The sequence below is a fragment of the Pipra filicauda genome, unplaced genomic scaffold (genome assembly GCF_003945595.2).
Source record: "Pipra filicauda isolate LSUMZ 115617 unplaced genomic scaffold, ASM394559v2 scaffold207_size1410395_pilon, whole genome shotgun sequence".
NCBI classification, from domain to species: Eukaryota; Metazoa; Chordata; class Aves; order Passeriformes; family Pipridae; genus Pipra; species Pipra filicauda.
The window spans coordinates 312,652-337,699 of record NW_024104318.1 but is presented as its reverse complement, the minus strand read 5'-3'; the positions used below and the strand labels follow the sequence as shown (position 1 = coordinate 337,699).

Sequence of the window (25,048 nt, the reverse complement as noted above, 5' to 3'; positions counted from 1 at the left end):
GTACAGAGAGCTCAAACAATAATTACTAATTCACAGTGCTCTTGTAAACATTCTATTTTTGGTTGAAACACTCATGGGATGCAGAGCATGCTCAGAGGACATGATGTGTCGACTTCATGCAAGATAGGTTTTATATTACATATTCATTTAGGCTGTAAATACCTGAGATTTAAACTCAATAATTCTCAAGTGTCTTAATAGCTAAGCAAATGAGAGAGACGGAGGTTAGCTCATCCATAAAGTAATTATGCACAGATATAATGCATCAATAAACAAACACAAGTTTTACCTTTCCTTTACCTCTGTCCATTTTTATTATCAAAAACAATGATAACAGGTGACATTTGATTCATACTTTTAAAACAAACAAGAGAGTCAACCCATCATTTAAATAGCCCATTTCACTGTACTTAGAGAAAAAAAAAAGAGAAAGATGTGGTTGTTGCAATACAAACCCATTCAGACCTTGAGAAGAATCTTTATTCACAAAAATGCCAAACACTTCCAATAGAATTTCCCATGATAAAATGAAGTACTTAACCACAGGAAAGTTTTATGGGCTTTCTCTTCATGTAGCCCCTAACTGTGTTAAACTTATATCTTGAAAAAGAAATAGACAAATCAGTAAGTGACAATCTCACTGAGATCACAAAGAAAACTTTAATTTATTCTTAAATTTCTATTTTTAAAACAGAGATAGCAATATATATATATGGCTTTTAGAGTAGATGCTAATTGCACTACATTCTCCATCTTTACCCTGCCAAAATCTAGGCAGAAGTAGATCTTAGCATCACACTGAAAACACAAAATAATTTGAGAAAAGCTTTGTTGAATTTCTTGTGAGTTCTTGTCTGCACGGAGGATGAATTAAAAAATAAACACAGTGGCACCTTAACACTTAAAGCTACATTCAGAGACTGTAAGTCTGTTGTTTTATGCTTTTCCTTTGGTGCTACATAAAGACAGACTGCAGCACAAACTTGTTCCTTTTTAAATGCTAGGACACTCAGCAGCCTGCTTTTATTATTCCATGAGGGCACAAGTCCAGCTTTTTCCTCTACTTTGTTTCTCTCCAACTTTGACCCAATGTTATGAACACACTGAATACCCAAACCCTGCGACAAAACACTAAGATACTTCCCCTCCATAGCACCACAGCCGATTTACAAATACTACTCTGAAATAATTGGAAATCTATATACATTCTAAAAACTGCTCCAATGGGCTAAAGCTAAAAATACTTTCAAATTATTTAATGGCAATGCATAAAAACAGTAACCCTTTCTATTTCTACTTTATATAATAAAATAAAACTAAGTTTTTGTGATGATCCTGCTCAATTATGAAACTTTCCCAAAACTAAGAGTGCTGTAAAGTTCAGATTCCAGCAGTTAGACAGCTCCTGTCATATCAAAAGTTATTTATAATTTGCAATATTCTTACAACACTTCTCAGAATTTAGTAGCAGCTTTACAATGTGCAGCTTCTTGCAAATGTGGCCCCAAAACTGAATCCTGGGGAGGAAAATGATTTACTGGATAATAACTCGGGATAAAGGAAAACCAATTAAAAACACCACAAGCAAAGAGCAAATACTTCAAACACTTTGAACAGCACTCCTGAACTCAGTATGAATTAATCACAGACTCAGTTCCAGCTTTCTGAAGTTTCTGTTCTTAACAGGTGGAATGACCTCTGCAGCTCCTGTTTAAAGGTCATTTCCAAATGTACTCTGGGCAAGCTCACAGAACTGTCGTGCAATTTTCTATTTGTTTTGTTTTTTAATAAAATCTGAATACACGTGTAATACTGAGTTAATAAGAGCTTCCACCCATTAACAGTAACACAAAAAGCTAATTCCATCACATGAAAAAGTAAATGTTATCAGGTGATATCCACTTCAAATTTCTTTTCACTCGCTGCTGCAGAGAAGCCTCTCCTTTCAGAGTCTCTACTAACAACAGCTGGTAAACAATTGGGTAATTCTTTTGATAGTATTTCACTTACCAATTCATAGTTATTGAGACACAGAACTGATAACACACATTTTTAAATTTAAATTATGTTTGCTTCTTGTTTCTTGTTTTGCTATGTTGTATCATGTCCAAGTGCTATGTAACAATGGGAATATGAAACTCATTATGATCAAATATCAAAGGCCTCCTAGGAGGGGTTGATTCTCTGTCTGCTTTGTGCAACAGTTTAAAAAGTCCCGTTCCAATATTCATTGGAATTCCCATGATGATGCACTCAGAAACACCTAGGGAAAAAAAAAACCGAACATGGTGAACAGCTGAACAGTAAGGATTCACAAAACTATTTTCATTTGTCTGTCATATCTCCTTGAACCTCACATGTAAGGGCCAAGGTCTCTTCACCAGGTCGAGTTAAATGTTACAGTCATCAGATCAGTATATTACTTAAATAGTGTTAAATTCTAGACAGGAAAGATTCAACCTAGCCTAGATCCCTTCTCTAGTAATGGAAGCGCTTCAGAAGGTTTGTTTTTGGAGCAGACACATTCCATGCAGTGCCTGTAGCAAAAGATGCAAGGCAAACTTACTTGTCCATTCTCTGACTCAGTGCTAAGACTTCAGTCAAATCTGACCAAGTTCCCTTGAAACCCCTTCAAGTTCCCAATGAGAAAGGCACAGTACTTGAGCTATAATGCTTTTGGCATCTTCAGCATTGAAAGAGTGCTTGTTTTGAATTGAAAGATTTAGTCTGTCCCAATGATTTTGACAGCTCTAACACTTCCACTGCAATGTGCTGACACATTTATACTCCAGATCTACTGATGTACACTACTTTTCTAAGTAACGTTCCACATTAAAAGCAAGCTATCAGATACCAGTGTTTCTTTCTTAGCATAGTTATGATCCAAACAACACCTTTGCACATTCTCAGGAGTATAACAATACTGTCCTTCACAAAAATGTTGAACAAAGTAGCAATAAACAGCTGTACCTTTGAATGCACAAAGGATGAAAATAAATTTGCTTAAAATTCTGGCAAGATGTGATTGGCAATTTAAATGTATATCAAGGAAGAGTCTGTATTTTTGCTCTTAGACCATTGCTGCATTTCTACTCCACTATTTGCCAACAATATGCATTTAAAAAATCTTGTGCAGGATATAGAATTCTCAGGAGGTACTGTAGATTGAGGCCCCTACAGCATGCAGGTTACAAAAGAAAAGGAAATACCTTTTTAAATCTAGCAGAATAAAACTTACCTGGGTTTGCACAATAACCTTTCAACCTGAGCCAACCACTGAGCCATCAAAACTGCATTTAGATTTTGGACATCCCTCTTCCCTTGCAATACTTCCATGTATACAACAAGAAGCCTTCCTCCCCACCTCCCTTTGGCCTCACAGACCAAGTAATAGGTCAGGCATCTGCACAGCAATTTTTCACACAAGCAAGCCACTATCATCTCTTCAGTTTTGGTAAGCAGACAACAATTGCTGTTTTGTCGATTGCACTTCCTTATTTGAACTAAAACATTTATACAGAAGGCAACATCAGAAGACCTTAGGTTTTCACATTATTCAAAACAAGATTTTACCAGCTCAGAGGGGACTTAGGAAAGATTTTCTTTTCCTTACTGTCCAGGATGAAATCAGTCTGCCATAGGATCTTTGCTTTAATCACAGGCAAATAAAAAAAAATCCCACCCATGTGGAATGCTGGAGAGCCAGAAAGTGGCAGAGTTCTTAATATACAAAGTAGTAATACAAGGGTTTCTAACAGATTCCAGTGATTCAGAAAATACTGTCCACAAAAGCCCTGCTGGAAATGGACTGCACTAAGACTACCTACACATACACACCAACTAGTCAACCTAACTAGTAAACCTAGTAAACATAACACACTCATATTTTTTATTTCACTAGCACCCAGAAACTCCCCACAAGCAATTCCAGCTCGAGGATGGTAGGCCTTGCATAAACAGACGTTGAAGAGGTTGAAACCTGCTTGACTTCTTTTTTCTGTTTAACCTACTAGACAGAGACTTCTTAACAAATCATTCCCAAAATGTATGAGTTTAAATGACAAGAAAATCTGAGAGAAACGGGGTAAAAGCATTCAAAAAAAACGGAAAATAACTTCAATTCCAAATATTGGAGTGCATGGCAAAAATACAAAATAGAGACAAACAGAAGGCCAGAACTCACCTACTGTATTTTTTTTTTTTTGCTGTATGTGAGCATGCATGCACTTGTGCACATGTAGGCACATATTTCCTAACTCTTACCAGATTCTTCCATGAATTCAGTGAGATGATTCAATCGATGTCAATGAACTTAAAGTTAAAAATGATACATTTAAAAAAAAAATTCTGAGGACAGGCATCTTGTCTGTTCTATTAATGAATACTGATTATAAAAATTAAGAAACAATTTTTATCTATTTAGATCAGAATTAACTGAAGAAGTCAAGAACTTGGCCTTTCTGTTTGTTTCTAGGTATAACTGCCAAATCACCTAAGTAATCGTGTAAGGCTGCAATCTTCACCTAGGCTGAGACACATATGCCTTCCTACTTCTTAGCAGGAATGAAAATGAAATGTAAATACTGAGCAAGGTAATAGATTTCTCCATCAGCTCTAAGTGTTGTAGATACACAAACTTTCACAATGGAAAAAACAGAGCTAATGATAGTGGGACAAATTTCCTGGTATTTCACTGAGATCCTGGGTGAGAAAAAAAAACAAATTACTAAAAGTCTTTTTTAAGAAACATACAACAAATGTCTGACATAAAGATCTCTGACTGAGATTAGAAGTAGAGAAACATACACCAAACTTCTAGGACCAAGAAGATCCCAGAGAATAGATCAGCCTAAGACCTGAAGTTTTTGACAGGTAAGCTGAAGAGGAAGCTTAACAAGGGCAAAAATCCAGTGCTTTGAAGAGGTTTACAGATGCTGGTTAAGGACCACAGACTGCCACAGACTTTGCAATACCTACCACAAACAGAATCCTTCTGTCCAAAGTAGGCAGCATCAAAGAGATGGTCTGCAGTCTTTTCAAAAGAAGCCAGCATCAACACACTCTCCTTCATTTTTGCCAGTCCAAACCTAGTAATGCCCAGCACTTCACCCTTGATTGAGGGAAAAAACCAAAGAATAAGACTGAGTAAAAAAATACACTATCTACAATATAGCATTGTCATAATATGGTGCTTCACAGTTCAACATTCTGAGGGTTAACAGTTTGGTAGTAATCAATAGTTACCTAAAACAAAAGTCAGTATTCATACAAAACAGAAACTATTATAAATGGTTAATAGATTATTTTTTTAAGCAAGAGTATTGAAAAGATTGAAAGAAACATGGTCACAAGAAAACACCCCACAATTGTAAACTAGCTGCTCAGCTACAAACTTCAGTGGGGCCTGAGAGCACTATGCTGAATCCACTGCTCATTGTCTACAGATAAATCTGACTTCCACTGCCAGGAGATGACAGAAGATGTTAAATCTCCATTTTTCCACTCTCCAGAAAAAAGGTAATTAGCTGTTTAACTTGGACTTATTTCTGCCTATGTTTGTTAGAAACATCCTGATCATATCAGATTGTGCACAGAAGCATAAGTCAAGAACTGCAGTCACAAGAATGCATGCTAGGAGCCCATCACGTTTACAACATGGCACTCTGATGCCCTTTTCCACTGCTGTGCTGCAGCTCCACAGGGTCAGCCCTGGGGACTGCTGCAGCTCAGTACAACAAAGCTCTACAATTCTGGAACAAGTCAGAGCTCCATCCATTTCACCCAAATTAAACCCTTGTGCTCTGGCAGGCAAATTGGAAAATCTTATTTCACTAAATGTACTTACTCCTTCATTGGATGTGAAGTACAGAAAATCAATCAATAAAGAACAGATATGATTTTCTACTAACAAGTTCTGTAAGACTGTTCATGTAATCTGATTCTATTTGTATATCTGTATCCTTTGACTCTCTCATACAGTGCAGCTGTTATGAGCCACACCCCATGTGGTTTTCTGCACAGCAAGCCTTAGATTGCATGCATGGTTACCCAAACAGTTGATTTTCATACCATAATTCTGAGGATTCCTATTTCCACTATGAAATTATTGTTCCCTACTCATTATATCAACTTGTTTTCAGCCAAAATAGGTCCCCTCTCCCCACAAGAACTAGAGTAATTAAGCTTTTTGTGTAAAGTACAAATAACAGTATTTGGTCAGTGCAACTTTGAATTCTAAAAGCCTAGAATGGACTTCCATCTCCTTTGCTCACCCTTCTCAAACATGGTAAAATTCATTTGTATAACCAGGCTAATGTAACATTTAGAAAAAACATAGTACAAACCTTGTAAGTCATTAGATCGGACAGCAACATAACATGTCTCCTGTCAATGCTCATGCCATGGTTCACCATTGTATACTGAATCTCATTGATAATGGTTGTCCGAGCAGCTTCAATTCCTAGTGTTTTCTCTACCTACACAAGGGATTATGTTAGGTTAATGCAAAACTGAATGCTTGGAGCAAGTATAGCCTAGAATAAGTACCATCCATTATCATACTAATACTCCATTCCCATTACTACCTTTTTGTAGTTCTCCATTTGAAAAACATTTATAGAAACAGTTTCTTTGAAGCAAAGTGCTGCCACTCGATTTATTCTCTCATGTTAATGCATTCTGACATCTGTTAGTGAAATCAGGCTTGATTTGGTATCAACTGCTGCATCTGAGCACAAGCAAGCACTTGTAATCAAGGTGCCAGGGGGAAAAACCCAGAGTACCCATTTAAACAGTACCTCATAAGTGTTGTTAGAGGATGTTTTTGTTCCTTTCACTCCATGAGTAGCCATAACAGCTCGCAGATTATCACCTTCAACTAGAAGTTTGTATTTTTCCTTTCCACTTTGTTCATCAACATGAATGACAGCTCGGGAAACCTCTGGTATACCTTGCACTACAACCTTCAGAAAACAAAAAAACCCTAGTAACTTTGATATATACAGTAATGCAGTATAAAAGGGTAACTTATCAGCATTCAAACCTACTTAGGAGTTCCGGTATATGGAGTAAATGCTCACTTAAAACACATACAAAATAAGATTTCTTGCTCCTAAATACACCAGTGCAAAACTGACATTGACACTGTACTATAAACCTTACTCACTACCTACATTTTATATTTTATGCCAGGTATTCTCACACTCAGACTTGAGGATCTGCATGGTGGCAGGCCCACACAAATAAAAGGACATGCTGCCAATAATAAAGCTTCACTTATCACTATTTTTAAAATCCAGAGTAGACAGCCTCCTCACAGAAAGCTAAAAAAATGCCAGATACTGTCATTTGGTTCAATTCTAGAAGCAGCTGAAAGAAGATACAGCTGCTTCATGCTGCTGAATTTGGAATACTTCAGTAAACGTAAGGAAAGTATCAAAGCTTCAACTTTATTTACAAATATTAAAGGAAGGCTTAGTTGCAACAGCAAAGCAGTACCATCACAATCTAAGAGTTACAGACTCAGCCCATCTATCTTCATTGGCAATACTGACAAGAACTATTTCATCTTCCCACCACAGACCCTCAAATTATCACTACTGATTACATCCCACAAAAGCACGAGACAGCCTTTGCTTTTACCTTTGGTAGCTCTTCCTTCAGGGACTGCAATACATAATACATTGAACTCTTGCTATTTTCACGAGGGGTCACACATACAACTGCTTCTCCGTGGACAGCAACATCCCCAGGCTTTACTCTGAGTTTGGAAATGCAAATAGAGTAGCGCACAGTCTCTGCATTCACCTGTGGCAAAAGTCAGCCAGCAAACATCAGGGTTAGCTCTAAACATCTATCAATCTGCTCAAATAAATGCAGCAGTCTTTCAACAGAATATAAAGAGGAAGAATGTAGGAAAAACGACCCCAAATATATTCTTATAAATTACCCTTATAAATTGCATGAAATACTATCCTATGCTGAGGGTGCCAGCCTGTACATTAACCAATGGACAGAAATGTCATCCCAATGTTTAGCAAGACATAAAGAAATGAATGTTTGTTCTCTCATTTCCAAATAAGGGGAACATTATCCACTTTGCAAGGAAAAAAAAGGACCCTCCAGATGTAATGTAGCTACAGGACATCCTTCATTCACTTCCTTTCTTTAACTTCCACTGGTGTGATTTCTGTTTCTGAGCCAGGATAACGAGACATAGGAATGCCTTAGGAACATACCCAAGGCATACTCTGCATAAGAACTGAGCAACTCACCTCTAACCTCAGTAGTCTAATGCGCTCTAAAGACAGCTTCACTAGGATGAAACAATCATCAGGAAGAAACACTTCTTCAATATATTCAGAAATCTTTAAGAAACAAGGACAAACTAGTTAGCACGTGAAAATAGCTCAAATGCCCCACAGCAACTGGCTAATGCTTACATTTAAAGGATTAGCAATAACACAATTTTTCTTACCTCTCCTAACAAAGTTTTCTCAATTCTTCCTTTAACTAGACGGGCAAAATCAGGATCATCATCTTTGTCCAAGTGTGCTGTTATAATAGGGGTGCTAAAAAGAAAAAACACACACACATACAAAACCAGTTAGGAAATTGCTCAGCTAGATTACAGATGGTAACTTGAATTACAGCCTGCTTTATGGAATTTATCTTGTATCTACAGTAGTATTTAATAAGATAAAGAGATCTTCAGGTTCCTCAGGTATATTTAAGAAAGTTATTGTTCATGTACTTCAGGCTGGTAAAAATAAGGAAACACATCAGAGGTTATAAGATAGGTACTAGTGACTGTTTTCATGGTGTATGCTATTCTAGTATTATTTAATTATGGCTTCATACATACCTAGGAATAAGTATGCTTCAAATACTGCAAAACATCAGAAAGCTTCACAATATATGAGACACATAATGGAACATTAAACTTAAATAACCATTTTCCCTCATTTGATTTTCAGAAAAATAAAACTTTGCCGTCTTTCTGGGCCTAAGTATCACCTATAGTTGGGCAGACACTAGATTCTTCTTGTTTGGAGTATTTGATTTGGATGCTATCTAATATATTGCTGAGAATAGGGAAATGTTATCATGTACTGCAAATTTAACCATCAGGTTTCACTTGGGCAAAGGAAAAAAACTGCCAAACAAATCAAAACAGTGTTAGTACCTAATAGCCTTTGAAGCATTAATGATTTCTTTGATTCTTGGCACACCCAAAGTAATGTTCATTGAAGCAACACCAGCAAAATGGAAAGTCTTCAGAGTCATTTGTGTGCCAGGCTCTCCAATACTCTGTGCACAAAGAGCTCCTACTGCAGAACCAGGCTCCATCTGTGCCCTGATAAATATAGAAAGAGACATAGAAGTCAATGAAGTATAAAGTCCTAAGTAAACAACAACAGAAACTATTCTGGTAGATATACAAGAAGTTTGTTAATATATTATTGAGTTTTAATCAACAAACAAGAGAGTGGTTAAAAGGTCACCAATACTTAAGATTGAAAAAGATGCCCTGTTATGCATTCCACAGATTCAGTGCAACTTCCATAACAGATAAAATGCTTATCCTCTTCCTCCAAAGCATCGAGCACGAGATCCAGGATTCTCCCTTCAGGGAAATCCCATATGTTAACATTTATTTATTACAGTAAAATAGGTAATGCATGTTTAAGAACACTTAAGACAAATGTAAGCAGGTACTCCTAGTAACTGAAACAGAAAACTGGTAATTGCTTTGAAATAGTTAAGAATTCAAAATATACGTGAATTTTCTAAAACAAGAAAACACATTAGGAAACAACTGATGCAGGTGAGAGTGAGGTCACTAAGTACACGTCACCAGTGGTTGCATGGGAAGGACCAAATCCAAGGAGTCTAGTAAATGGAATAAATCTCAGTGGATGAAGAGATTAAAACATCCACACTAGCACACTATCCACATTATCTTGTTAGAGACCAAGAATAACAAACAAAAGGATCCTACAAGCGCATAACAGATCCAAGAATATGTTAGAACAAATTGTGATGTAATTCCTCACAGACTGTGTAGATAGAGCAAGAATAAATATCAAGATTCATATAAATTTAAAACTGATCTATTCAGACTTTGTTCTGCATGGACTTATTGGAGGTTTTGAACAACCTCCTGCAAGAGGGGGAGGAAGGGAACATGTCTGCCAGTGGGTGTAGAAATGTTCATGTTTAAACAATATCCTTCCTTACCCTGAATCCTATCACTTTGGGCTTTTACCAGAATCTGTTGTCAAAACACAATCTGTGGATATAAGCAGTAAGTAGCTACAGGAGAAAACTGTTCACTGGTATGATTACTACTATTTCAGAAGGAAGGTGCCTAAACACAAGCAGATAGCTTTGCATGCTCAAGAAATCTCAAATGAAACAAAAGCATTTTTTCTACAATGTAGAAGGAAATGAATCTTCTAATGAAAGAATCTGATTATGACTCAAGAAAAACATAAAAACCTCATCTGTCTGACCTCTAGAACTGTCATACAAAACTCAAATCTGCCTTAACAAGCCCACATGTAGATGACGATACTTTTTTTTCTTTTGTATCCTGCCTTGGTCTTGCAATGTTTATGTCATTGGAGCCAACTTGCACTGCATTCACAACAGAACCAACCTTCATACAGTAAAAATAGCAAAATACACTCCTACGTGGCCAAGAAAGCAGCAGTATTGAGAACACAGCAGGGTAAACACTTACCTCATGTATTTGTCTCTACAAGTCTCTAGAAACTTCTCTAATTGAGTTGGAGTAATCCTATCCAACTGATATAAAACTCTTGGCTGAAAAGAGAATAGAATAGTTGGACAAGCACTAACTTAAGAAGACTGAAAAGAACTACATAATTACCCTGTTGAAACTATTTACCTCTGTTGTGCCATTGTCATTAATTCCATACTTATCTCTAGTTTTTTTTATCTTCTCAGAAACACCTTTGATGAATTTTTTAATTTCCTGAAATCACATTAAAACAACAGTAAGTAAAGACATGGTCTTCATATTGAAGTCTTCAGCAGCAAGTAATTTGCTTAAAGCTCCCAACAGAGTATTTACAAAATAAACTAACAAGGTACAATATGAAGAGAAGAATGTCAAAACTTAGACAAACACATGCACTAGAATTTAACAGATCAGATTGGCTCTTGTGTAACCAGAGATCAGTAGCAGTACATGAGGAATATGGTCCCCACTGAATAAACACATCCTTTCTGAGAACACACTGACAACTGAAGGTGCTTGACTTGGGTTGATTCTTCCTTCCTACCCAGCACCTACTGAAATGGACTTAAAAAATAAAAAAGCCCACAAACCTCAAAATTCTTCTTCTTTGACTATAATGACATAAACACATTCTCACTCATTTCTCAGTATTCAAAACAGTCAAAATGGAAAGGCCATAGCAAGTATATAAAGTGTATCTGGATAGACTGCAAAGATTCAAGATGTACTTTATTTATTAGAAAAAACCTCGAAACTGATTTATACATGTCAGTCTCTACCTAACATAATTCAAATAACTCCTCTATGCTGTGGAGGTCTTGTAGGTAATTGTACTTGACATGTTCAAGTATGTAAACTTTTCACTCTCTTACCAGGCTTACTCAAGAGCAGTTCTAACAGTCTTTACTGGAACATAAATTGAAACAACAGTGTTAGAAAAATATCCAACACTTATATGAAAGATGGTTCAGTTATTACACTTTGGATATGGACATGTACACTAGAAGTCACAAAATATGAGGTCCATGATTAAACTCCTCCATGAAAGTGGACTCAGTGCAAGTCATTACCATAATACAGAGTTATCAAAAACCAAATATAAACAAAAAGCAAGAAGAAATCCTTTCCATCTACTTCAACAACGATTTAGGAAAGCCTCTGTGGAGAAATGAACAGTTTGATTTTTTAGAGTCCTTTTAAACCTTCTCTATCTACACCACTAGTCCTACCAGATAAAGAAGTTAATTACATTACCTCTTCTGCACTAGGTACTGAACTCCTTGCAACCACCACTGTAGCTGAGCACTGACAATTACTTGCAAGATTGAATAAGTATTTGAGGGACCCTTTTTTTTTTTTTTTTACAATTGAGTTCACAGAATCATTATGAAAACACTTCCATGACAAGATGCATTCATACATTTTTGCCCCTTTTGCCCTGCAGTAAGTAGTATTCACAAATGAAATATCTGGCCACTTTAAAGGCTTTTGACTCTGAAATATTTGCATATAATTGACAATGTGATTTATGTCCTTAAATAAGTTTTGTGATATTAGAGAAGTTAACCTTTTCACTACAGGTGCATAAAACAAGGAATATTGCAGGACTTGCAGAAGTCTTTTTCTCTTTGACAGTCCCCGAGTACTTAAAAAAAAATCCTAACATCTCCAACATAGTAAATTGATTATTATAGATAATTCTGAGTAAGATATTCAAATGATATATTACTTCCATACACTAGAGTCAAAAAAGGTGGAAAAAAAAAATAATCTCTGAAGACTTATTTTTCATTGTCACAAGTTCTATTCACACACAAGACCTAAAAGAGGAAGTGATTTATTCCTCTCAACGGCTGTCAGTTTATCCAAACTATAGATTAATTTATACTACAAAGGGAATGAAAATGTAGCTCACTCCTTGATGAGCTTAGATATCTCTATGAGCTTATAATTTTCAGTGCAACACTGTCTTCCAGGAGCACAGCTATGTAACTTCCAGAGTGGGCTCAAAAAAACATTATAGACTTAGACAGTGTGAAAAAATCCAAGTCTTTTAGCCTTGACGAGCTTAACAGAGAGGCCCCAGTCAGACTCAGTAAGCTCTGGCTCAACGTGGGCCTTTTGTCAGCTCCTCCAGAGCCAATGTTTAGTCAAAATAGTCCAGGGCATAAACCACAGTCACCCAGGGTTTTGCAGCACATCTCCCAGCACTGGTAGGATCATTTATAGACATTAAGCACTGCTCATATCAGAATCCTCTCAGTGAAGAAGCCACTGAAATGCAGAGTGGCACAGACAATGCCACGGGATTCAGCAAAAATCCATTCAAGTCCAGGCAGACCCATTAGGTCACCTCTACATATGGCAGCACTGAGTGGTTGCGTGCTGAGCTTTTTCTGTGTTTGCACTCTCAGCACTCATATTCTATCATCTTCAGAAAAATCACAGAAAAGGGACTGATTTTTTTTTTTATAATTGGGAGGGTTTCTAGAGATTGCTCTGATTCCAATAAGAAGAAAATGAAAATTTCCATTGACCTGTATCAAATACGTTAAAACATGAACACAATTGAAATTGTGCCAGCCAACAATCTGCTTTTTTTCAGCTGAATTCCCTCCAGCAAGGGCAGAACGAATGCTAGTCTGTTAGGAAAGGGCTGTTTAGACATACTGTGTTCTGGACAAGAGTGGATAAGCCCATTAGGAACCTCCTGCTAAAATAACAACAGTAAGAAGTATCTCTGTCCTGGAATGGAAAAGTGGAGGAAGGGTTAGGAAAACACCAGAAAAAACAAGCTAATATGCCTAAAGGTTGAAAGAAGAGTCAATACCAAAAGAAATGTTCCTCAAAATCCTTAAATGTAACTATGGGAATTAATTCATGTGTTGTAGTTTTCACCATCAAAAAGGTTAAATTATTTTGATGAACACCTACATCATAATTTAACAAGCACTAATGTATATATGCTAATCGGTTACTTTAGCACTATACACACATCTTTAGCTAAAAAGCACTAACATTAATTTTCACACATTGCACACACATGCTACAGTTACCTCATTATATTTTTCATAACCTGTCTCAGTTAATGTCTTCAAGGATGAATAGAAAAAAAAAAGGAAAGGAAAGAAGAAAGTGTAACTATCTAAAACTTAAAAATCTTATGTCAAACTAATTATCACTAAAGTGATGTAGTAATATTTTTGCTTCTGAAATTCATAACAATTATTTTCCTAATATTATTAAAAATATGTATACTTCAAATAACAGCTTTATTCCCAAACTCTGATATTAAAATATTGTATTTTTTTTCCTTCAGAGATGCAGGTAAGATTCGCAGTATATTTCAAATATGGATATAATTATTTTTCCAACTCCACTCTACCAACAGAAGTCCTAATCAGGTTTACCTTCTGCTCTGAGGCACTCTGATCTATTAAAAATAAACCCTTCAAACACAGGTCATTAGACTCATGTCGCTCTCATCACTGCCAGTAATCAGAAGGTTCATTAAAGTAGCAGCTTAACCTGAAGGGAGGGTTAATTCTACAGGTAGGTTAATTCTACAGTTTTTATCACTGACTCCCAAAGAACTCTTGAGAGTGTCTGCTCTCATAAATATTAAAATTGCCCAGTACTCTTTCAAACAAATTGACTTTTACAATTCAAAGTGCAAGCAGTCATGTGAACAAGCCCTCATCCTACATGTAAGTAGTCTCCAAAGGCTAAAGCCCTGTGCAGCAAAGCAGTTTGTATGACCCATATTTTTTTGCTGTGCTAGTTTCATAAGCAAGCCAGGTATATAGGTGTGTAAATATATATATATTTTTATATATACACATATATATATGTATATGTGTGTGTGTGTCCACATATCTATGCAAGCATATAGGTGGTGTTTCTACTACAGAAAAACAAGCAAATAAGGAAAACCAGTTGTTCAGAGAATTCATAATATCAAAATATATGAATATGATATGAGTATGATACTCAGTCCTAGTGGTTTCTTACATAGAGACAATAAGTATTTAATTTCTGATGTCCCAGGGGAAGCACATACTTACTGTACCATCTTGCTATGGAAAGGAAACTCTAGAAAGATCTCAGATCAATAAAACTTCTACTCAAAAAAGCCCCTAGATCTTCCTCATTTCTAATATTCCTGTGGTGAACATGATCAATTATCATAATAAGAATTAAAATCCCTAGTCCTAGCTCCCCACCCCTAAATGTACAAAAATGCATTAATGAACAAACCACTATTCCTGCTACTAACACATAAAATTCAGCTGTTGCTTCACCAGATTAATAAGACCATTTTATTTAATTTCCTTAATTAATGAAGAAAAGTTAATCACACTGTGATAAAGAAGTGAGGTAATTACCTGCAGAAAACTGTCTTGGCAGCAAAGGAATTCATTCTTCTTCATGATGGACTCGGACGTTAACACCAATTCATTTTTACTGAGGGCTGGTTCATTTTGGCACGGATATACAGCCTGGAGAGGAAGAAACATCACTTCTTCACATAAAACACATGCACAAAACTTCATTGTAAAGACACAGAATACAGATGTGTAGAATTGATTAACACCATTCTTTAGGTTTGGTTGTGGTTTTCTGTAGTTTGTTTGTTGGGCTTTTTTGTCTAGTTGTTCTTGTTTTGCTATACTATACCAAACTATTGTGAAAAGAAGAGGCACACACACTTCTACTTTTTTATGTAAATATGAAGGTATACACACAGGTACACACAGTTCTATCCATTTACTATGCTCATATTATAGAAATCTTAACAGTTATTTCAGCAAAAGGCTCTTCTGTGAGAGGGGCCATATCACACCAACCAACCAACCAACAACAAAACCAAATAATACAGGTCTTCCAACATCACAATATATCCAGAGTTACTGAACAACACATCAGCCAGTTCAACACAAAGAACATGCATGCCTTGATTTAATACGGAGTTATTTTGTGCAATGTACCAAACTAGTACCCAAACAGGATCGCAGTCATTTATCTAGGGAGTTGCACATTAGGCCCCAAAACTATGTTTAAGCACAGAAAAATTTTACTTTTCCCTGCTTATACACAGTTTGGTCCTAGTTGCTCTGTTCCACTGTAAAAAATACCTACTCATATACACATGCTGAACAACTGAACAGGACCACGCAAAAAAGGTAATTTAAAAATAAATACTTAAACTGAAACCATTTTCCTCACAATTTACTATTTCCTCCTACATGCTTAGTAGTCTTTTCACACTTCTAACAAGGATTTCAGCAATCCTTACCCTGATATTATCTAGAACTCGCTTGAATTCCAGTGGTTCATCCTTCCCTTCCATAGCTGCAGGATCCAAGCCATCTCCTCCATAAATAAACTGTATAATGTCACCAGTAGAACTTCTGACTGTTAAATCATACTGTGAGCAAAGATCTTCAAGTGATTTTACCAGCCGCCTCTGAAGGGAAAAAAAGGTGCAAAGAAAGTAAAATGGACCTTTTTAAAAATAGCTATTGATTGGGATTACAAGAACTATAGGAACTGGACTCAGGAAATAAATATGACATAGTGATAAGCAGGCACAAAAACCTATTTAAAATCCCACATTAGCCCTAGGGCTTTACTGTACATTCCACAGAATATAAAAATCAACAATAACAACATTCAAAGCAACAACACAATACTCCACATTCAGAAATTCTATCATACAGGAAACCTAATGCTAAGCTGCAAGAACCTATTGAAGTCTGAGGAATTTGAGGGTTTTTTGACATCATATTCTTCTCATCAGGTTTATTGCTTAAGAGATACAATGCTTTTTGTGTATGGAAGCAGAACCAGTAAACAATTCTTTTCACTGACAAAAAGCAAAGAGGTCATCCATCAAGGCCATTTTTCTATCTGTGTTAACTATTTCTCTTACATCAACTCCTGGTTTTGAGAAATCCCTTTACTATCATCTTCCTTGGCATCCCAAATAGAAGGCATGCTGTGAAGCATTAATGGTTAAAAACATTATTACTTGAGAGGCAAATTTCATTGTTCTATGAAAGTAAATTAGATCACCAAAGACTAAACTGGTATTTTTTCTCACTGAGGAGAAGAAAGGTAAGATTAAATAAATGTTGGTTTTTTTTAATTCCAAAATCCAAGTGCTAGAATTTATTCACACAGGATCAAAGTTGAAGAGGAAAAATATTTTGCAGGTTGCTTTTTATATTTATATGTGTTTGTAAATACTTACACACATGCCAACATTACTCCATTAGTTTTGGAGACAAATGGTCTAATTAGTCACCCACCCCAAGAGGTGGCTTTTCTGTCTTTGTACAGTTATTTGCACACCTCAGAATGTGTCCTCACCCACAAATTATCTTGCCTTTTCTACTGCCTGTTACACTGAAAAGAGGTCTACACTTTAAATACTATGTAAATATTTGCACAGAAGTCCCAAGACTGCTCATAATAGCAAGAAGCTTTGTTGGAGGGACATTTTCACAGGAGGTACAGAAAAGACACTAACATATTACAAAACTAGTCTAAGTCTATATGGCCCAAGGTGCCTGTTACCTAGAGAGAATAGACAGTGGAAAGGAGTTTTAGCCATCATTCACATCAGTTTTAGGAAAAAAAAAACATAGAAATTAGACTATCAATTTCTAGGCTTTTACAACCCATATTTGAAAGGAAACAGCTTAATACAAGCATGTTTACAAACCTCACCTCTGCTGGAGAATACAGGTAAGCCATGTATTTCACAGTATAAATTATTCCATTACACTGAAAACACACGCATGTGCAATGTATGCACTTCTCCAACCCGTAACCTCAACACACACATGAGAAATATCCACATTTTGCAGGACTGAAAATCTCCACCCCACTGACAGTTACCTGCATATATCCAGTTTCAGCTGTTTTTACAGCTGTGTCAACCAGACCTTCTCGACCCGCCATTGTATGGAAAAAAAATTCAGTGGGAGTCAATCCAGAATAGAAGCTGTTAGCAACAAAGCCTTTTGCTGCAGGGAGCTACAGAGAAGAGTGGGAAAAACACAGTTAAAATGCAATGTACATTCTGTATGTTACAGGAAAACACGCTGCATGTCATCTAAATTCTTCCAGAGAGATAGCCAACACACTCACAAACACAGGGCAATCAGCTCACCTGCATTTAGCTCTCAAGTTCCATGTTTGTACAGAAGATCTGAATAAAGGCTTGAAAACCCCTTGCCTAGTTCTTCCACATTAATCTAACAAACTTTCTCCTTCTCACTACAAACCTTGTCACACTTCTAGCCATTCCTTGCAAACACTACACCGACTTATAATGCTTTAGACTCCCTTAAACTTGCAAAAATTGAAAAAGCAATTAAGAACATTCATTTTGCAATAGTAGTGCAAAGGTATTTGCAGTGCTGAAGACTAGGGAACCTGGAAAAAATGTGACTGGAGATATGTATATAATTAATTCTCTTGAGTGGTTTGCTCTCACCCCAAGAAAAGTTCTTGCCAATCACCTTTACACAGGCATTCCCTGAAGTCAAGTAACACTAAACTGCCTCTGTGATCAGTTTCATCTTAGAAAATAACTTTTTGTTGTTATTTAACAGGTAGTTAAAACCAGTAAAAACGCTAGAGCTCAATTTTAAGTTTTACCTTCTCATCTAATCCAAGAAGTATTATTTCTTCTTCTATTTATTCAGTATGTTTCAGAACTCAGAAGCAGAAATTTGGACACTGAATGACAAATCCAAGTGTCATGGCTACCATCTGACAGTTATTTAACACACTAACTAGATGAATGGCTTATACCTAGAATCTTCTTCACTGTTTATTAGATTTCAAATAGCAGTTTAAAAAAATTAATTTCATTGAATTATATTAACAAGTGCATTAGACTCATTATGGCTTCATGTAGGACCAAACTCAAACACGAAACATTGAGAGTAACCCATGATACCTATTCTGGTGGAAAAAGAAAAAAAACAAACCAGATTCCAGAAAAGTTTATCTGGCATGTCTCACCTGTCTAAAGATACCAATACATACTCAGCAGTTGACCTGAAAAGTATTAGTGCAGTCACACATAATACATGAGAGAAACTTTAACAAATTATTTTCAGGACTCTCAGGAGAACCAAAAATGTATCATCAGACTAATTTTACTAAGTTAGAAAGGTCAAAGCAAGGTTTAGCTGTAAAAATTCACAGCATTCTATGGCAACTCAAAACACTACTGTTAACTCCCAAATCACACTCAGGACACTTTACATGGATCATATGCGATCCTTTTTCCTTCAGCCTATCATGACAACATGTGTTACCACGCATCCTTCTCAAAATGGCTTAAGGAAACTTGTTTCACTTTTCTTCACAGTCTATTGTAAATGTACAGAATTACCTTAGAATGCTTCTCAAAGTGAGGCAAAGATCTGTTCTCAAATCCATCAGGAACTCGGGACCCACTGATAGCCTGCTGACCTACACAAGCAATCATCTGGGATATATTAATGAAGGAGCCTGAAAAGGAAGAAAGGAAAAAACCTCTCATTCACAAGTGAGGGATACACTGCTTCCCTGATGAACTATCTTCACTTCCATGAAGATCTCAGCCTCATAACTGGTCAAAAAACCACTCAGAATTTCAAGAGTTAAAGAAGTTTTTCTGTTACTTGTCCTGTTCTTTTCAGCACTTATGCAGAGGCTGACAATTAGGTCCATGATACAACCAACAACTCCTTTTAATTTTTTTTCCCTTGCGTCATAGACATTCATGCCACCACCATTTGACTACAGTCCTTATATTATCCTGGTTTGTGTTAGGGATTGTGCTTTATACAGCCCATGATCCTAACCTACATGTTTTGCTTCACAATTTCTTCAACGAACACATTTTTCATCAAGGGTTCAGTATCTACCAAGATTCCTAGAACAAATTAAGCCTCAGAGCATTAAGTCACAATATTTCAAGTTTTCTTTGCTGAACATGGTTGCTAACAATGCCTCCCCACCTCTCCCTCCCAAATTATACACTTAATATATTATTCTTCTTAGAGTTCAGTATTTCTTTAGAACACGTCACCCTGAGGCTTTCCACAATTTATTAGACAGCTAATAAAAGGCAAAAGGTTAAGTGATTCCTTCAAATTCTCATAGGAAACAAAGGGAAGCTCAAACAAGAATTTGAGAGACCTTATAGCTCTTTCCAGTACCTAAAGGGAGCCTACAAGAAATCCAGAGAGGGACTTTACACAAGAGTATGTAGTGACAGAAGGAAAAATTACTTTAAGCTGACAGAGGGCAGGTTTAGATTAGATGTCAGGAGGAAATTCTTTCCTGTGATGGTGGACTGGAACAAGTTGCTCAGCAGTTGTGGATATCCCATTCTGCTCTACTGACACCCCTCATGGCAGGGGGACAGGAATTAGACGTTCTTTAATGTCCCTTCCAAAAATTCCATGATTCTGGGAAATATTAATTCCAATTCTGAATATATAATTTACAGTTGATTTTTGTATATGATATAAAAACTTGCAGTAGAAATGCAACTGAAAACTTTTTACTCATGAATTAGTCTTAACAACATCCTAAGTTCCAATAAGATGTTTTTTAACTTGTACTAAAACTTTAAAGACACAAAAACTAGAACATCAGCTTGATTTTAATTAATTATACCCTGCCTGTACTTACTGAGTCACTTAAAATAGATACAACATGAGCTTGCACAACTGACAGTATCAAACAAGCTAAAAAGGTGGAACCAGTAATTTTCACAAGAGTGATGAAGTGAGCAACCTACATGCAAAGTTCAGCTCTCCCTACCTTTAGAACCACAGAGAGCCATGATAAGGGGACTGTTGCTCTTGTCCAGTTCTCTGAGACAGGCGCTGCCAGCATGATCTCTGATGACAGAGAGTTCTTTAAGGATTAAGGCCTGAAATCAAATATTTCAGAGGTTCAGCATTTGTTAAAAAACACATACACAAACAGTACTCTATCACTCCCAGCAACACCTTCAGTAGTCAAATGCAATTCAAAATACAATCAAAAAACCCAGTCATTGCTTTGGGTAAAACAAGTTTAAATTTTAACATGCATAACTTTCAGTTTCCTGCACAAAATATCTTTGTTGGGACAAGACAAGAATATCCCGGAACATGATCCTGTCTTACCAGCAGCACAAAGTTAAGCTAAATTAAGCACTGCACTAAGCTCTAAGACACACTGCACTACATGAAAGATTACCACAAAAATAATGTATTTTTGGACTGTACTCAGAGAGTACAACGCTGGTCTCTCCAACTATTACAAACATAACTGTATCCAAAAAACATTCTAGGACATGCACAGGTGTCCAAAAAAAGGTGGAGTGGAAAGGACTGCAAGATGTTTCTTTCAGTGAGAATTTCACTTCAAACTGGCTAACTGTGGCAGTACTTCATCACAGGATGGCATTCTGTGGTTGGGTGGTGGTGGTGTTTGGTTTTTTCTTTTTTCCTTTCTACTTTTTTTAAAGGTAAAAAGTAGACATTAGCCACCCAAGGTGAATATATAAAATCATTAAATACAATGAAAAGTGTTCTTCAGCTGACCTCACTAAGTCAGTAAGCTTTTGGGCAACATTCATTGCTCTTCACCAAAATTTCCACAGAAAAAAGAAAACAACCCAGCATAACCAAAGTCCACTTAACTTTCACCCCAATAAGGAACGAGATAACACTTGCATGAGATCTACAACCAAAGGAATGTTTTGCTTCTTGTATCACTTTCTTTACTGTTACTGTTCTTAATTAACCTAGAAAATCTTGATAAATGTAATCAACTCCATTTCAACTACCTATGCCATTTTATTCTAGTGTATCAGACCAGTACTTCTTGCAAGGAGGGAAGATCTCAGTTGTTAAGTGTTTAGCTAACATTTTTAGATGCATACAAACATTTTAATGTTAAGTCTCTATAGAGTCAGCTCAAGTTGCATGCCTAGGAAATGCATTTGCTTGTATTTTTAGGTTTCAGAAGACAACTTTAGCTGTCTTCTTTCAGAAGACTTCACAAATATATTCATGTACATTGTGAAGTCTCTACTCTAAATGTATAGTGATTTAAACCAAAAATTTTACCTCTAGTGTCTCTTCTGCAGTACAACCAGGCTGCTGCTGTAGCTTGCCAGTGTTCAGAGCTTCAATATACTCATCACATTTCTTGTAGCCAGCATTCAGGAGCTCATACTTAGCTTTTAGCAGGCCCTGACCAGGGGTTACATCACCAATTCCAATTGAAAAGCCACGATTAGCTATTATTAAAAAAAAAAAAAATAAATTGATAGCTTCATCTCACATGGAGAAAACAAATTAAAACCAGAATATTATCATCACTGGGAACTTTTATTTTTGCCTCCCATCATGTGAACATCACAAGCATATGCACAACCGTTTGTTTCCCCGTCTGCCAGCTTCACAACTAGCTTATTTTTTTTTAAGCACAGCATTTCACATTTGAAGCAAAAATCTTGCTTGCTTGCACTCTATTTCTGCATTGAAGTACTATTTTACAAGGAAATGTACTCACAGAGATAGACTGGAGCAAGTCTGGCTAGACGTGACATGGCATCTGCAGCTTCTACCTGTCCCCAGTCTCTCAGCAAGATGTAGAAAATGTTGTTCTTGGATCCTGAACCCAATGTTCCTTTGTCCATACTGCCACTCATTAACTCACTGTTTTGAATTGTGACATCTAGAAATAAAAAGGCAAGAAGAATTCACCAGTTTTCTACATCATGAACTAATCACTAGTAATCACTTATGGAGAGAATTATAAAAAAAAAGTTCTATTCATTAGAAGAGTAAAACTCAAAGACATATTTAATGTATCTGTAGAAATGCATGACTAAGTGTTGTAAGAGGAACAGCCTACAACCTGACCTTACCAAATAAAGTTAAAATTTATTTTCCTTCCTCCTTAGAAAGGCAACTGTATCCAATTAAAGATTTGTGAGAAACACTGTGAGTAAGTTTTCGGTAAAAATCTAAAAATAAACTTTGCTTCCTTAATCTAAATAATGTCTTTGATCAATTTTATCCATTCAGAAATAAAGTCCTCAATCATAATAAACCAATGCAATTTATTTATTTATAAAGCAGAGCAAAAAAACTTCAGAAAGTTGCAGTTCTCTTATTTGAAGATTTTGATATTCAGTTCAGTCAAATCACCTCTGGAGGCAAAGACACGGTAGACTCCTAAATTCCTTTAATTACAAGGGAACCATAACAACTCATCTGCCTTGCCTTTATGCCTGTACACGATGCCTCTCTTAGATTATTCCTTCTTCCTTCATTAGGAACCTTCCATTTCAGGCACTGAATCTTTCTTTAAGATTTAGTCTTGAACCAATTAAAAAGTATCTTGTGTACATGAACTTTAAACTTATTTTCTGATAGCAGTACAATATATATTCATCACCAACTTCATTGTACATCTTTCAAAGGAGTGGTGTATGTAGATGGAACCAACTTAAATCATTTTATGCAGAACATTGTAGATGCTTGCACACTGTACTCCATGCTCAATATTTTCAATGTGAATTTAGGTAATCATCTTGAACCACAAGTCAGTGTTCTATCTCTTATTATATAAAATCAAAACATGATACTAGGAGTTCTTGTGTTTTTTGAGAATTTGCAGAGAACTTTCTGAAGAGAATTAGTATGACTTCAGAAATGAATTTTTTTCAGAGAACTGAACACAGCCAACAACAAAATCCAAAGGTTTTCCACATTATGAGCTCCTGTCAAACTCAAAAAATGGAAATTCTTCCCATACTTCCTAGAATGAATACACTGTGGAGCAAAGAAGATGGCTTATGTTCATACAAGTGTGAGCAGAATTGCTTTGTGGCCTTTCATCTTATGGTATTTAGAGGCTGACAAAAATAGTTCCACCAGGTTTATAATAAACTTCACAGCCATAGAGTGGTTCTATCTTCTACAGAAATCACTCAGTCTGCTGTAGAGTGGATCTGAGTGCTAATTGGGAAGTTCTTTCTCACATCAACATTGCATAAAAGAATTACTATAAATCAATGGTTCCTCTTCTCACACTTCTGAGCAGCAAAGAGCCAGTCTAATCCTGCCTGCTCATGTTCCTTTCCAACAGTTACCACATGAATGTTAAATTAATTAGAAGCAAAGTCTTGCTTATCTCCTACAGCCTCTTCAACAGTGGTCCTTTGCATTCCATCTGCCACTCTGACTTCCCTAATTGGAAGGACACAGATGGCTTGATATCCTAGGGATTCCTATCTTCCCTAGGTATCCTAACTCCTTTCAGTGTTTGTCTCCTAATCTCTGTATTATTAACCCCACTTAAGATATCAAATTTTTCCATTTGCCCTCTGCACCTTTCCTAAGCTGCTTAGCTTTTCTCTTTCTCTCAGTTCAAATACTAAGTTAGCATCACGACAAGCCCAGCAGCAGCCAGAAGACATTTTAGTTTAAGACAACACCCAAATCTTTTCTTTGGTTTTCAGCATAACTTCAACTTTTGAGAACAACTGCGTAATTTTATTTTTCATTTAAAGAATACTTATGTGAAGTACCACTTTAACTCCTACAGTGAACTCAACGAGAGTACAATTTCTTTGAAGACTTTCAAAACACAGCTTCAGAAGTGTCACTCACAAGAATCATTGTAACACAGGTCCTCCCCTTTGCCACAATACTGTTTGCCCTTCGTTCGTAGATTGGCTTTTACAGGACAATCATCACTGGGTTTGAGAATGAGGCTGAAAACCTGTTTTCCTGTCCAGAGTGTTACAGGCTTAAAGAAACAGAAAGAGAAGAATTAGGATTACAAGTTTATGCTATAGCTACAGTAAAACAGTAAGCAAGAATGTAATTGTAAAACTGTTTTATATACAGAACCTTTCTATAGAGAACCATACTTGTAGCATTCCTTTGAATAGGGAAGTATTATGCACTTCTACAGTTTAAAAATCTCTGAGTGCAGCATGGTTATCCTTTACATCAGTTATGCGCTTGCATTTAGAGAAACATGCTTTATTGCTCCCTCTTATGTTTCCCTTTCTGATTAGAAAAGAAAAGAAAAAGATGCTGCTGCTGTCATTTAGTTTCTCGAAGAGGTTGCAACATTTACAATTCCTTCTTTACATAGTGCCTTTGATTTAAAATTTTAGGAGTTTAAAGATTCGTATAATTATGTACTCCCCTCAGCTGGAGTTAGACGTAAGCAACTGTTACAGCCAGCACTAAAATT

General features: G+C 36.3%; 1 protein-coding gene across 2 annotated transcripts in view; it reads right to left on the bottom strand.

Moving 5' to 3' along the window:
• Positions 1-283: 283 nt before the first annotated feature.
• Positions 284-25,048, bottom strand: part of POLR3A (RNA polymerase III subunit A) — a 36,294-nt gene continuing 11,529 nt past the window's right edge. Inside the window, exons 14-32 of one of the 2 annotated variants that reach the window (XM_039380911.1) lie at positions 24,454-24,592; positions 22,346-22,510; positions 21,898-22,070; positions 20,600-20,711; positions 19,179-19,297; positions 17,669-17,806; positions 16,062-16,232; positions 15,151-15,264; positions 13,822-13,857; positions 10,913-10,999; positions 10,745-10,827; positions 9,185-9,355; positions 8,477-8,570; positions 8,274-8,366; positions 7,642-7,806; positions 6,798-6,962; positions 6,345-6,476; positions 4,978-5,110; positions 284-2,263 (exon numbers count right to left, since the gene is read on the bottom strand). In XM_039380911.1, coding sequence (XP_039236845.1) covers positions 2,115-2,263; positions 4,978-5,110; positions 6,345-6,476; positions 6,798-6,962; positions 7,642-7,806; positions 8,274-8,366; positions 8,477-8,570; positions 9,185-9,355; positions 10,745-10,827; positions 10,913-10,999; positions 13,822-13,857; positions 15,151-15,264; positions 16,062-16,232; positions 17,669-17,806; positions 19,179-19,297; positions 20,600-20,711; positions 21,898-22,070; positions 22,346-22,510; positions 24,454-24,592 — 2,439 coding nt within the window. In that variant the 3' untranslated portion in view covers positions 284-2,114. The remainder of the gene's footprint in view (positions 2,264-4,977; positions 5,111-6,344; positions 6,477-6,797; positions 6,963-7,641; positions 7,807-8,273; positions 8,367-8,476; positions 8,571-9,184; positions 9,356-10,744; positions 10,828-10,912; positions 11,000-13,821; positions 13,858-15,150; positions 15,265-16,061; positions 16,233-17,668; positions 17,807-19,178; positions 19,298-20,599; positions 20,712-21,897; positions 22,071-22,345; positions 22,511-24,453; positions 24,593-25,048) is intronic. The other variant, XM_027723975.2, reaches the window with a different exon arrangement.